Below are 13,530 nucleotides of genomic sequence, written 5' to 3'. Positions count from 1 at the left end.
GCCCTGTCTTCGGTCCAAAGCACGCAAATATAAGTCAGTCTCCACTGACTTATATTTGCGAGCCCTGGCGAAATCATTCGATGATCAAGAACCATCGAATGATTTCTCCAGCAGAGGGGATATGGCAGCGGGGGGAGATTCAGCAGGGTAACGGGGCGGTGCAACAACTGCTCGGGGCGGCGCAGCAACTGCTCGCAGGGAAGATTCGGCAGGGTAATGGGGCGGCGCAACAACTTCTGATCTGCTCGGTAAGCTGCGAAGGAGGTGTGTCATCAGCATGTCGATGCATACAAAGCACCAAGCGGTATTGCCAGGCGGGGTAGGCGGCCGATCGATAAATGTGGTTCCAGGTCACATGTGGGAGGAGCCCGGTGGTGGTAGCATTATACCCACCCACTGCGCAGTGGGTGGAGTCAGTAACAAGCTGTTATTGACAATAAGAGGGAAACACCTATTGGCCAGAACCTTGTCTGTGATCACAAGGTGCATAGAGAGTGAGGGCTACAGTAGTAGGCAATGATAAAGTCATTGTTGTTCTCTAAATGTTTTTTTTTGTATAAACCAGTCCATTTCTGTACTCTAATGGCTTTCCAGTGCTAAATATATCAGTAGAAGACAATGATTTGTTACTTACATTTTCTCTTATAGACGAGGAACCACAATGTTGCGGCAGCCGCACCAAGTGTTAGTAACATGGTGAGAATTATGGCCGTCGCCAGGCTGCCTGCTCTGGAGTCTTTATCACCTGGAAATACAGTAGGAATCTATGTGAGTAGGAGAAAACATTACAGTTCGGGGAGTGATTTTCCTCTTTAAAGTGTTGACTTTAGACAGCTCTATTTACTTCTGATTTTCATCAATATAAAAGGGTCAATTTATTCCCGGATGTTGTGATTTTACACCCGTGAAAAAGAAATCACAATTCTGAGTAAATCTCTGTGTTGTAAGTTTTTAGTGAAAAGTACTCGTGAGTTTGGCCAATAGTGTATTTGGTCGTCATTTTTCATTTGGGTTTGTAAATGTAAAACTCGTGCTAGCCTTCGGTAGACCAAGAGATGAAACTTCTCTCTTGACCAAACACAGAGCTTAAGGGCCGATTCAGGTTAGAACACAACAGCCGTGTCGATTATGGATAGACCGCGCATACACACAGTAAGCTGTGCACATGCTCGGGGTCCCCCTGCAAACAAAGCTGGCAGTTCGCAAGATGATTGTGGGCGGCACCCCAGCATTCTCTGGGCGTGCCACTGAAAAACGCAGGTGGATCCCGGCCATTAGGAGGGAAGGGCGCTGGCATAAGCAGTAGCCCCGATCTCCCCACAGCCATTGCAGTGCTGAGTAAGTCTTGAATTATTCGGTGCTGCACATGGGGGGGGGGGGTATTCATGCTGCGATGACATTCACAGCTGCTCACATGGGAGGAATTTCACAGTGGTGGGGCCGCAGCTAACTGATTGCTGCCCAGTGATCAGGTCTAAATCAGGCTCTTAGTAAACTTATCCCGCCCCCCCCTCCCCACACACAATCAAAATAGTAATGGGAAATACATAACAAATGGTAAGATACAATTTCCACACCAGTTAGTCCACCCAATTGTGAAAAAGAGATAAAAAGACGTAAGAAGGCTTCTAAGTCCTGGTTGACCCGCTCCGTCTGGCCATTCGTTTGTGGATGGTATGCTGAAGAGAACTTTGAAGTTTGATCTGCATCGTGGAACATCTCCAGAACTTGGCTAAGAATTGAACTCCCCGATCTGACACTATTTCAGATGGTAGATCGTGTAGCTTCAAGATAGTGGAGATGAAGAGATGCGCTAGTACGGAAGTGGATGGAAGGGTCTTTAATGGAAAGATGTGGGCCATCTTGGAGAATCTGTCGACCACTACCCAAATCCCTGTGTGTCCCTTAACGTCTGCCGGTGGGTCAGAAGTTCGGGGGAAAAGAATGTAATCTAAATAGACTACGATAGAGTTGTAAATCATGCCCCCGAAGATATCACTGATGAATTGTTGAAAGACAGCTGGAGCATTACATAACCCTAATGGCATTACTAGATACTCGTAGTGTCCGTCACGGGTATTAAATGCCATCTTCCACTCGTCCCCGGGTCTAATGTGAATCAGATTGTTGGCTCCCTGCAGATCTAGTTTGGACAACACTGTAGCACCTTTAACTTTAAACTTTATTGAACATCTCCGTGATTAATGGAAGTGGGTAACTTTTTTTTTTTATCGTGATGTCATCAGATCCCGATAGTCTATGCAGGGTCGAAGTAAAACATCCTTCTTCTTTACAAAAAAGAAGGCTGCACTTCCGGGGGTGGTTGAAGGTCAGATGAACCCATTCTTTAAGTTCTCTTGGATATAACTGGTCATGGCCTCTGTCTCCTGGATGGACTTCGGGTACATGCAGCCTTGGGGAGGAGTCTTGCCAGTGAATTAGCTCGATGGGATAGTCCCATTTACGATGAGGAGGGAGAACATCCACACCCCTTTGCTGAAGACGTCTGTGAATGAAGAAAATTGAGGAGGCAGAGATGAAGCAGGATCATCAGGGAGAGATTACTCAGGGCAGACAAGTAGAAAAGCAGTTTGTGCCCCAGGCCTTGATCTCCATGGTGAACCAATTGATATGAGGATTATGCTTAGTCAACCAGGGCATTCCTAAAACTAAGTCGTGAGAGGATCTTGAGATGATCAGGATCTCAATAGTCTCTTGGTGAGGAGCTTCAATTTGAAGTTCCAGAGGACACTTCCATAAGTAGACTTGACCATAAGGAATATGGCTGCCATCGACTGATAATATAACAGTTGGCCCAAGGGTGAAAACGTGAGTGAAAATTGGGTGACAAATTTAGAAGACAGAAAGTTCCAAGTTGCCCCCGAGTCCAACAAGGCTTTTAACCAGACTGGGCCTTCAGAGACGGTGAGAGTGACTTACATTAAAGATTCAGGAGGGGTAGGAGAGGTGGATAGAACTCCCAATCTGGCCTCTCCCTCGCTGATTAGGAGAGATAATTTCCTGGTCGACGAGGGCAAGAGGATGCTAGGTGGGAAGGAGCCCCACAGTAAGTGCAAGTTCTTCTTCTTTCTCTGGACTCTCTCCTCTGGAGATAATCAGAATCGGTTAACCTACATAGGTTCCTCTGGTGGAAGACTTAGTGAGGAATTTGGTTTTGGAGCTGGAGTTGGATTAACAAGGGTTCAAGACTTGAGATGGTCTGCCCTATTTCTCTTCAATTGCTGTTCTTGGTATCGGAGATCCACTTTATTGCACAATGATATAAGCTCATCCAAGGTGTAATGCATATGCTGCGTGGCAAGCTCGTCTTTCAAATGACTAGAGAGACCATTCCAGAAGGCCGATAGGAGAGTTTCCTCGTTCCATCTCAATTCTGAGGCCAACATCTGGAATTGTATGATATAATGGCTCACTGGATGACTGCCTTGACAAATTCTTAGAATTTCAGAAGCAGCGGAAGAGACTTTCCCCAGTCATCGAAGATCTGTTGGAAGGTGGTGATCAAAGCCAGATAGTCAGACAGCAAAGGGTCAGATTGTTCCCACAATGGAGACACCCAATCTAGGGCAGCAAGGAGAGATACAATATAGGGGACTTGTGATTTAGGAGTGGGAAAGTTGAATGGTTGGAGGGTAAAGTGTACATCACAGTGGTTTAGAAACCCATGACAGGCCTTGGGTGAACCGTCAAATTGATTTGGCGTGGGTAAATTAAGATGCCCCGGTACTGCTGGGGTGGAGCAGAAACTGATGGGACCGAGGTAGAGGTCTCCCCCTAATTAGGGTGGTGGTGCAGAGACATTAGGTTGAGGAGGTGATTGGTTCTGTACATATTGGGTCACTTGTCACTGGGATGTCTCTAGTTGTTTTAAAAGGTTCATGATTCCCTGCAGCAGATCCATCGGTATTCCCTGATTTCCACTTCAATCCATGGGGTCAGTGCAAATTTTCACAGGCGTAGGTGTGGTGTTCAGGAACTACACTTGGATCAGAGGTTGCAGGATTAAAACGAGCAGGTTTAATGATAGATGGTTTCATAAATAGGAAACAATAGGATGATCTGAAATAACATCTTTGAGGAAATTCTTTAAATTAAATAGGACAGCAATAATGTCTTGCATAAAGTTCTAGCGAAGATGATTGACTTTGTTTAGGGAATGAAGATGACGAGTAGATGGTTGTAACTGGAAGAATGGTGATGATGGGAGGTGAATGGATCCTGGTAGAAGAATGGTGGTGATGTAGAGATAACTGAATTCAATTCAAGTTTATGGAGAAGACGTGAATAAATTGTCCAGAAAGAAGTATGGAGAAGAGCTGAAGATTATATTTCTGGTTCCTGTGCCTGTGACTCGGTCACACTCCCCGTCCTTGGCCCGGTGCCGTTAGCCAGGGTGTTCTTTCCAGATTGGCCCTGTTAGTTAGATCGTCCTCTTGGTCCTGTCCCTGATGGTCGCCGTAGGTTTGTCCCATCCTAAAACCTGGTTGCATTGGGGTTGGAGAGGGCTTAACTCGCTCCTTCGAACGTGGCGACTAAAGGAGAAGCCTAGCACCTTGCAGCCTATGGTCACCAGCCCGGGGCGGCCAATAGAGTGAGAGTAGGGTTTATCCGTGGCCATTCTAAACATTGGTCCCGGCTGAGGGCTCTGCCCACCACCACTGCATGCTCACACCGGCGCACGTTACAGCAAATTTTGCTGCTTTGTGAGCCAACTAATGTCGCCCCCGCTGCCTGCACAAACGCCTGTTCCCCCGCTGAAGGGCATATGTCCCCGCAAGCATGTGTATGGATTTTTTTGCATAAACATCCATTCGCAGCCTTGCATGTGGGCCCGAAATCATTCACTGATTTCTGTAGCACTTGCAAATATAAATCACTCTCCGGTGACTCAGATTTGCATCGCCCTGCTACGTGAACAGGGTAGTCAGCTGACATCCGGCGACGTCAGCTGCCCACCCACGGAAGGCAGGAAGCTGCACCCGTTCGCACCCAGCATTTTCCTGGGTGCACCCAGCATTTTCGTGGGTATGCCCAGGAATTCACAATGGGGTGAATCAACTAGAATGACCTCCATAGAGTTCCATTTTCTCTATTGCTAAACTGCTGTTGTGTATTCAATTTGTAGAGGTTTAGGTGTTAATCTCATATTTGACAGGGGCAACCAGGCTGCTCTCTGCGCAGATCGGAAAACACTAAATTTTTCCTTTTATTTTATTACATTGTGGCATATGACAGGAGCCCATTACGGTCCCACTTTGCCAAAATTTACAAAATGTATTTGGGTGGAATTTATGGTTGTTTTCTAAACATAATGCATCAGTTGAAAAACTAACAATAGCTAATTCTCAGCTGTTAAAATGTATATGCTCCATGCTAGGAGGGTATGCAGCTCATAGTAAAGGGTTACTATGAAAAAGTAAAAAGAGCATACCCTCTAATTAATGTGTAATGAGTAGACACCTGAAAATAAAATATGGGTTAAATAAATGTGTTTAAAAAAAAATCACCAATGTTTACACTCCTTTTAGAAGATTAGTATGAAAAGTTCCCATTTACAGCACTGTCCCTAGTCTTACCCTATGCAGGCAGCTGTATTCCTCCAAGAGACGGCTGTCCTCTGTGCCAATCTTGAGCTCTGAGCGGCTAGCGGGAATTGCTGCGAATCGGCTTGATGACATCACCGCTAAATCCGGGGAGTGGGCAGGTACAGAGACTGATACAAATATTATCAAAACAAAAAAAAGGGGGGGGGGGGCAGGTGTCACCCATTTTCATACTAATATGTGTTTATGAAGATGGATATTTGAACTGAAAACATTGGAACAACTGGGTCTGAATATAGACATAGAATTAAAGATATAAACTTTAATTTTTATACAAAAAATTTATTTTATTCTTCATAAACACATATTGGTATGATAATGAGTGACACCTGTCCCCCCCCCCCCCCATTTTTTCAAGGACACAGCTGCCCGTCAGTCTCTGCACCCGCCTGCTCCATGGATCTAGCTGTGACATCATCAAGCCGATTCAGGGCAATTCCCGTTAGCCACTCAGAACTCAAGATCGGCACAGCGAACAGCCGCCTCCTGGCTGAGGAATACCGCTGCCTGCATAGGGTAAGACTAGGGACAGTGCTGGAAACGGGAACTTTTCATACTGATCTCCTAAAAGGAGTGTAAACATTGTTTTTTTAAAATGCACATTTTTATTTAACCCATATTTTATTTTCAGGTGTCTACTCATTACACATTAATTAGTGCTCTTTTTATTTTTTCATATTAACTCTTAGCTGTGTCAGATAAATGGTTGGCTGTGATACATATATACATTTACATTTATCGATAATAATGATTTTAATGAGCATTACTTACAATCCACTGTTCCATTCACGGCCTGTGTCTCAATAAGAGAACAGGAGATATTTTTTCCTACTTCCACCTGATCTCCATCTATCCCGTAACACTGCCAATTATCGTGACTGCCATCTGTATTCCTCCTGGATGGCCCCGCCTCTTTCCCATCCAGTAACCAGCTGATTTTCACTGCATTAGGTGCAAAACCCAGAGCTTCACATACAAATGTTTGTTCGTCACCATGGTGATAAGAGCGGAGTTTAAACGTAGGTGCCACTAGACAGAGAGAAGAGGTCACTTTACAGTCATTTTCCAGCTGAAAATATATATTATGTATTAAAGTACAAGAACCAAAGATATAATATCTGTAGTGATTTGAAATCTATATAATAATTGCATAAGAACCGTCCTTGTCTTCTCAATGCGTGTGAATGCCAGGGCAGTGGATACCATGGCACATACACCACATGACTACTACAGCAATGGAGATACTGTAAGATGAGGATCAGCTGCTGGAAATGTGGTAAGCATGGGAGCAGGAGGAACAGAGCTGTGGGGGCCTGGGGCGTAAGATGGGGCCAGACACAGGGTGGGATGGAGAAAGGAGGTTAAGGCTGGGGTGACCCAGCATATGCCAAGTCCAACTTCTCTTTTTGTTAGTTATTCAATGTTATGCCAAGTTTTGTCTCCCTGTACTTTTCCTTTGTACGGCGCTGCAAAACACTTGTGGCGCCTTATAAATAAAATTATAATAATAATAATAACCAGTATATAAATATTAATATAAAATGTATACACAACACAGCAAACTAGTTTTGTTACTTTCAAGCAGAGTCCTCTTAGCACTGGAGCAGCTAAAAGAGTCAAAATATGTAGGTGAGTCAAAATTAAATTAAATTAACTCCAGTTATATTAAAACTTCTGTTGGCCGTGTTTTATCAACACTTCCCGTACTAGGCTGCTGTCTCCCCAGTCACTGCTGTGCAGGTTTGAACATGTTACATCAGTTCATTTGTGAATGCATACAATAATATATGTCTGCCCCACTTGTGATTTGCACAAAACAATAGCAGTGTGCAGTCAGTGGCGTAACTACAGGTTTTGCTCCCCCCCCCTAGTAAAGTTAACCCCCCCCCCCCCCCCCCCCGCCTTACCCCTCCAAAAGCACCGATTCTGTAGGTTCCCGCACCTTGGCTGCGGTCCCGACTCCAGCCTCTAATAAAAACGGACCACCATAAAATGTCCACCCCCATACAGCAGACAGTTTTTGAGACATACTGAAAAACCGTCTGCTGTATGGGGGCGGACATTTTGCGATGGTCTGTTTACATTACAACGAAGCAGAAGCCAGGAGGGGACAGGGGAGCCGGGACCGCAGGCAAGGTGCGGGAACCTGCTACTTAGCGGCAGGTGAGGTCCCTGCAGCAGCATTTACAATAGCCCTGGCGTCCACACCTACACAGTGCCTCCCCGCCATCTGCGGGGCTATTGTTACGCCACTGTGTGCAGTGACATTTTTTTGTGGTCTGGTGGTGTGCCCGGTGCCAATTTTTATCAAAGACTGTGTGCACAGTATGGAAAAAGTTTTTTGTCAGGAAGAAGTGTATATCAATGAATGGTGAAGTTCAAAGAAGGTTGCACAAGTGTCAGCCATAAAGAAGGAGCCGGATGCCCATCCACATCCACAACTGATGAGAACACTGAGCATGCTCATGAAACGATTCTGTTGGAAACACGATTGACAGTTGATTATGTTGCAAATCATTTGCCAATCAGCTACGGCTCTGACTATGCAATAATCCATGACAGACTTGGATGCATTCGTGGCTCGCAGCTCAGCCCAAAACATGTTTTAGTGAGGGAATACAAAAGCTTGTTGGTAGATGGACAAAGTATATTGAAAAGCAGGGAGATTATGTCGCTAAATAATGTCTTGGTCTTTTCTGAAAATTAATTAATTAAATTCTACAGCCGGAGTGCGGATCATTTTTGACTCTCGTATCACTATATAATTGACAATGGAAGTATAAACTGCTGTAAATAATATATACATAAACAGAAAGTTATAATATAGTAAAACTTGGTACTTGTTTCCTAGCACGGCGCCCGTCGTTACAGGTCGTGTACCTTAAGTTAAGGTACACGACCAACGCGATGGACCCGATTTCCTTTGAAATCAGGTCCATTTTGCCGGCAAAGGCAAAATCGCGTTGATCGCGTTGGTCGCGTGCATTAACATGGTACAAGACGCGATCAACGCGATTTTGCCATAGGGTTCAATGTTAAATTATTTTTAACGTTGTAATCGCGTTGATCGTGTGCCATTATAATGGCACAAGATGCGATGGACGCGATTAACCATATTTTACATAGGAAACAATGGGAAATGGGCCAATATGGCCCATTTCTCATTGTATATGCCCCCATCATGGGTATTAATTAATGCCCCCCATTGTGAACGCCACCCCACTATTGACGCCAACCCAAAGCGTGGCGAGCGGCGGCGGTACGCGTCCTCCGACCTTTTCATACCCCCACTATCCACGTCGGCGTGGAGTTGAGAATAGATTAGTGTGGCGAGCGCAGCGAGCCACCGAGCCTGAAGCGTGGCGAGCGCACGCGTATACCTGTGAAGTTATGCGTGTGCGCTCGCCACGCTTCGGGCTCGGTGGCTCGCTGCGCTCACCACACTAATCTATTCTCAACTCCACGCCGACGTGGATAGTGGGGGTATGAAAAGGTCGGAGGACGCGTACCGCCGCACCTCACGGGCTCGCTACGCTCGCTACGCTCGCCACACTTCAGGTTGGCGTCAATCGTGGGGTGCCGTTCACAATGGGGGCATTTGACCCATCAGGGGGGTTCAAATTGGGGTCTGGGGACAATTTTACATTGAATCCAATGTAAAATAGGGTCCCAGGGACCATTTCACATTGGATCCAATGTAAAAATCAGGTCGGTCATGCGATGCGACCGACCCGATTTTTCCGACCCGATCAAAATCGGTGGCGCCGTGCTAGGAAACAAGTACCTAAAACTTCTTAGAATTTGTGAGTTAATTGTTTCTAATGTAACTAATGAGTTTCTAATGAGTTCTGATGTCATTATTTATAATCTAATGCTCTTGTTTATAATATGTCCATGTTTATATATCACGCTCTGGGGTTCCATTCCCTTATACTTACAGTACCTCTACACTGTCTCTCCTGGCTTTTGCCGAGTTCCTGGTGTCCGCTGCCTCCTCCGGCATGATATGCTGACATTTTCCACCCTAAAACCTGCAGGCTCCATTGCATGGGCTCCTCCAATTAAAATTTAGAGCCTCTAATACAGCTGATACCATAAGCTCCAGTCCGGGTTCAGAAAAATCCTGTATGCACGGTCATTAACCCTCACATGGGAAAATCATTCTATGATGAGTGAATTGCATATGGATTTGCAGAGAATAGCGTGTTCCCGCTAGGCTGTTTTAGCGGGGCGCTGTACCCTGCCCGATTTTTAAAGGGCAAAATACGCCCTGCCTCTCTAAAGCAGCCTGCTGCCTGTCCCCGCTGGTGTGCATGGGGCAGCCCAGTGTCGCCGTTAATTCCCTGCGCTTCCCCAGCAGTGACTTTGGCGGGGCCAGGCTCGCCTCCTTTCGTGATGGTGCTGGTCGGGCCCGCCCCCTTTAGTGGTGACGTTGGCTGTCATTTTGCAGGCTGTGCTAGATAAGCTAGGAGCTGATAGGTTGGAACTTCTATCTCTATCTCTACTGAAGACTTGATACATGTCCCCCTGTATGTCTAGTTATATACACAGCCCCTCCGAGTCCACATAGACACAATACTTACATGTGTGGTGCAGTGACAGAAGCAGAAGGAATCCTGTATATGTCCTGGATCTCTCCATTGTAGCCGACGCCTCCTAACCATGAGTCTGTTCATATGAGGAGATAATAAATAATGGTTAATAATTGGGGGGTGCCACCTCGTACGAGACTTCCACAGCATATTCTTTGTTTTTCATCTGGTGGGCAGTGGCCTATAAGCTCTTTTGCATGGCGCTGCAAATCGGGGACTTCCATGGCGTCTTGTATCTTCAGGAGCAATCTTAGATTTTCAGAACTGGCGCTGCAGCGAACCAATCATGGCTCACCATGTCATCGCCCTGCCTTTTTCCATTGGCTAATATTAGCCTGTGCAAGGCCGAATAGGCAGCCCGACAGTGGAGGAGAAGAGCTCAGAAGATGCCATGTGAGGCAGCATCCATGCAAATGGTGTAAATGCTGTGCTGCCCCCAGCAGGTGCCACCCATAAGCTGGTGCCTCACATGCAGGGCTGAACTGGCCATCTGGCAAATGCCAGAGGAGCCAATGACCAGGTGGGCCGATGTGATAATCCAGGAAGGTAGCACCGCCTCCCAATTGGCACACAGACTTGTGGCTGGTCCGGTGGCTCTCTCTCTGTGTGCCGATCGGGTCCAGTAGAGAGGGGGCATCACATACAGCTATTCTCTTCACTCCTTCATAGCGTGCACAAATGTCAGGACCGATTCAGTGCAGTCCATCCCTGCTCATGGGCCTAGTGGGAAATACAGCACAAGCTGTACTCAACACACAGGTCATGGCAAGCTGTCTGGGGGTTGGTATGCACTGGAGCAGAAAGTGGAATATGCCTGCATGGAATACTGAAGGAACATACTTGCCTACCCTCCCGGAATCTGTGTGAGGCTCCCGGTTTTGGGGATAGTCCCCCCGCAACCCCAGAAGAGAAGTGGGCAGGATTGTATGTTACTCACCAGCAATCGCAGTAGCCATGAGAAGGGGGCAGTGATAAAGACTTCATTATGTCATTTAGCTCCACCCCTCCCTGCAGCCCAATAAATCAAGGGTGTTACCCTATGTTGGGGGTGGGGCCTGATCATGAGACTATTTGGCCCCGCCCCTTGAAGTGCACTGCAGTGTGTCCTCTCTGGGCTTCTCCTGGGGACGTACAAAGTAGGTATGTACAGTACACTGGGCTGCAGGATACTGATGGGAACACTGAAAGACCAGGAATGGGGCAAGAACTGTAACGGGAAATGTATATATATATGTGACAATAATGCAATTAAACATTAATTAACATATATAGATACAACTCACAAATCTTTCTTCTTTTCCCATTCCAGGATCTTCAATAACAGTCGTCAGGAATAACATTAAGCAGGTAATTTGAGCTCAAAATCGACTCGTGTGTATGGGCCTTAAGTCTGACCCTTCCACTAATCTGTGACTGAGGCAGGGTGGAAGTGGTCACTGCAGATGTAACAAACCCACCCTTAAATTGCCAGAGCACACCTGCATTTTTTTTTCAAACACACCCAGAAAACAGCAAGTTTCCACCCAAAAACTGTCTCCTGTCAATCAAACTGCGATCAGACTGCGTCAAGTGTGTACGCACCATCACAGATAAGGTGTCCTATTAGAAAAAAAAAATATCAAAGAAGAAAAAAGGCGGATTGGGCCAGTGAGAACATGGGGCAGTCCCCTTATCAGCCCCCATGGTCCCCCCCCCCCCCCAAGTCTCTGTGCCCCCTATAGCAGTGTTATTAGTCCTCAGAGTCACCACTCCCCATGTTTCTCTGCCACCTCCCCCAACACTTACCGTGTTGCTGTGTGTGTGCTGGCTGGGGCAGTTCCTGCAGCTGCTGCTCTGTCTGTCTCCAGCAGCTCAAACTCTGGCAGTCAGTGAGAATAAACGCACTTCCTGTGTATGCTGAGAACAGCACGGGGGTTAGTGTGGGGCTCCGTCCATCCTGGCTGACATCTCCCTGTATGGTACCGGCACCTCTCATGAAGGTGGGAGGGTAGGCAACCATGGTCCTCCACCTCCCTAGTCTGGGAGGGGGGATGCGGCCGATGTGGATATACACATAACTCATTACTCGCTCCCACTTACACTTGCAGGATTTTTGTTGGGCAGCTCCCACAGTGTGGAATGCCCTTCCACGCACACTAAGACTGTCCTCTAGCCTCCAAAGTTTCAAGCGTTCCCTGAAAACTCACCTCCTCAGGCAAGCATATTATATTCAGGACCCCCACAAACCCTCCAGTAACATTCATATCTACCTGCATCCCATCAGGACTGTCCTGTAACCTGGTGGGACTGCCATGCTATGGAATTCTATCCTTATGTATCCCTCCTATTATCCCTATAGATTGTAAGCTTGTGAGCAGGGCCCTCCTACCTCCATGTCGGTTTGTTTCTACCCAGTTTGTTTAATCACTGTTGTTTCCAATTGTAAAGCGCAACGGAATCTGCTGCACTTTATAAGAAACTGTAACGGAATCTGCTGCCGCTATATAAGACGCTGTAACGGAATCTGCTGCGCTATATAAAATACTGTAACGGAATCTGCTGCGCTATATAAGACACTGTAACGGAATCTGCTGCGCTATATAAGACACTGTAACGGAATCTGCTGCGCTATATAAGACGCTGTAACGGAATCTGCTGCGCTATATAAGAAACTGTAACGGAATCTGCTGCGCTATATAAGACATTGTAACGGAATCTGCTGCGCTATATAAGACGCTGTAACGGAATCTGCTGCACTATATAAGACACTGTAACGGAATCTGCTGCGCTATATAAGACACTGTAACAGAATCTGCTGCGCTATATAAGACACTGTAACGGAATCTGCTGCGCTATATAAGACGCTGTAACGGAGTCTGCTGCGCTATATAAGACACTGTAACGGAATCTGCTGCGCTATATAAGACGCTGTAACGGAGTCTGCTGCGCTATATAAGACATTGTAACGGAATCTGCTGCGCTATATAAGACACTGTAACGGAATCTGCTGCGCTATATAAGACACTGTAACGGAATCTGCTGCGCTATATAAGACACTGTAACGGAATCTGCTGCACTATATAAGACACTGTAACGGAATCTGCTGCGCTATATAAGACGCTGTAACGGAATCTGCTGCGCTATATAAGACGCTGTAACGGAATCTGCTGCGCTATATAAGACGCTGTAACGGAATCTGCTGCGCTATATAAGACGCTGTAACGGAATCTGCTGCGCTATATAAGACGCTGTAACGGAATCTGCTGCGCTATATAAGACGCTGTAACGGAATCTGCTGCGCTATATAAGACGCTGTAACGGAATCTGCTGCGCTA

General features: G+C 46.4%; 1 protein-coding gene across 1 annotated transcript in view; it reads right to left on the bottom strand.

Annotated features, from left to right (window-relative positions):
- Positions 1-12,223, bottom strand: part of LOC146019886 (uncharacterized) — a 34,782-nt gene extending 22,559 nt beyond the window's left edge. Inside the window, exons 1-4 of the mRNA XM_083152521.1 lie at positions 12,002-12,223; positions 10,208-10,292; positions 6,396-6,653; positions 635-745 (exon numbers count right to left, since the gene is read on the bottom strand). Coding sequence (XP_083008647.1) covers positions 635-745; positions 6,396-6,653; positions 10,208-10,265 — 427 coding nt within the window. The 5' untranslated portion in view covers positions 10,266-10,292; positions 12,002-12,223. The remainder of the gene's footprint in view (positions 1-634; positions 746-6,395; positions 6,654-10,207; positions 10,293-12,001) is intronic.
- Between the last annotated feature and the right edge of the window lie 1,307 nt (positions 12,224-13,530).

This window comes from Crinia signifera, chromosome 7 (assembly GCF_055691185.1).
Source record: "Crinia signifera chromosome 7, ASM5569118v1, whole genome shotgun sequence".
NCBI classification, from domain to species: Eukaryota; Metazoa; Chordata; class Amphibia; order Anura; family Myobatrachidae; genus Crinia; species Crinia signifera.
Note: the sequence above shows the minus strand (reverse complement) of the source record. Positions and strands in the feature narration are given on the sequence as shown.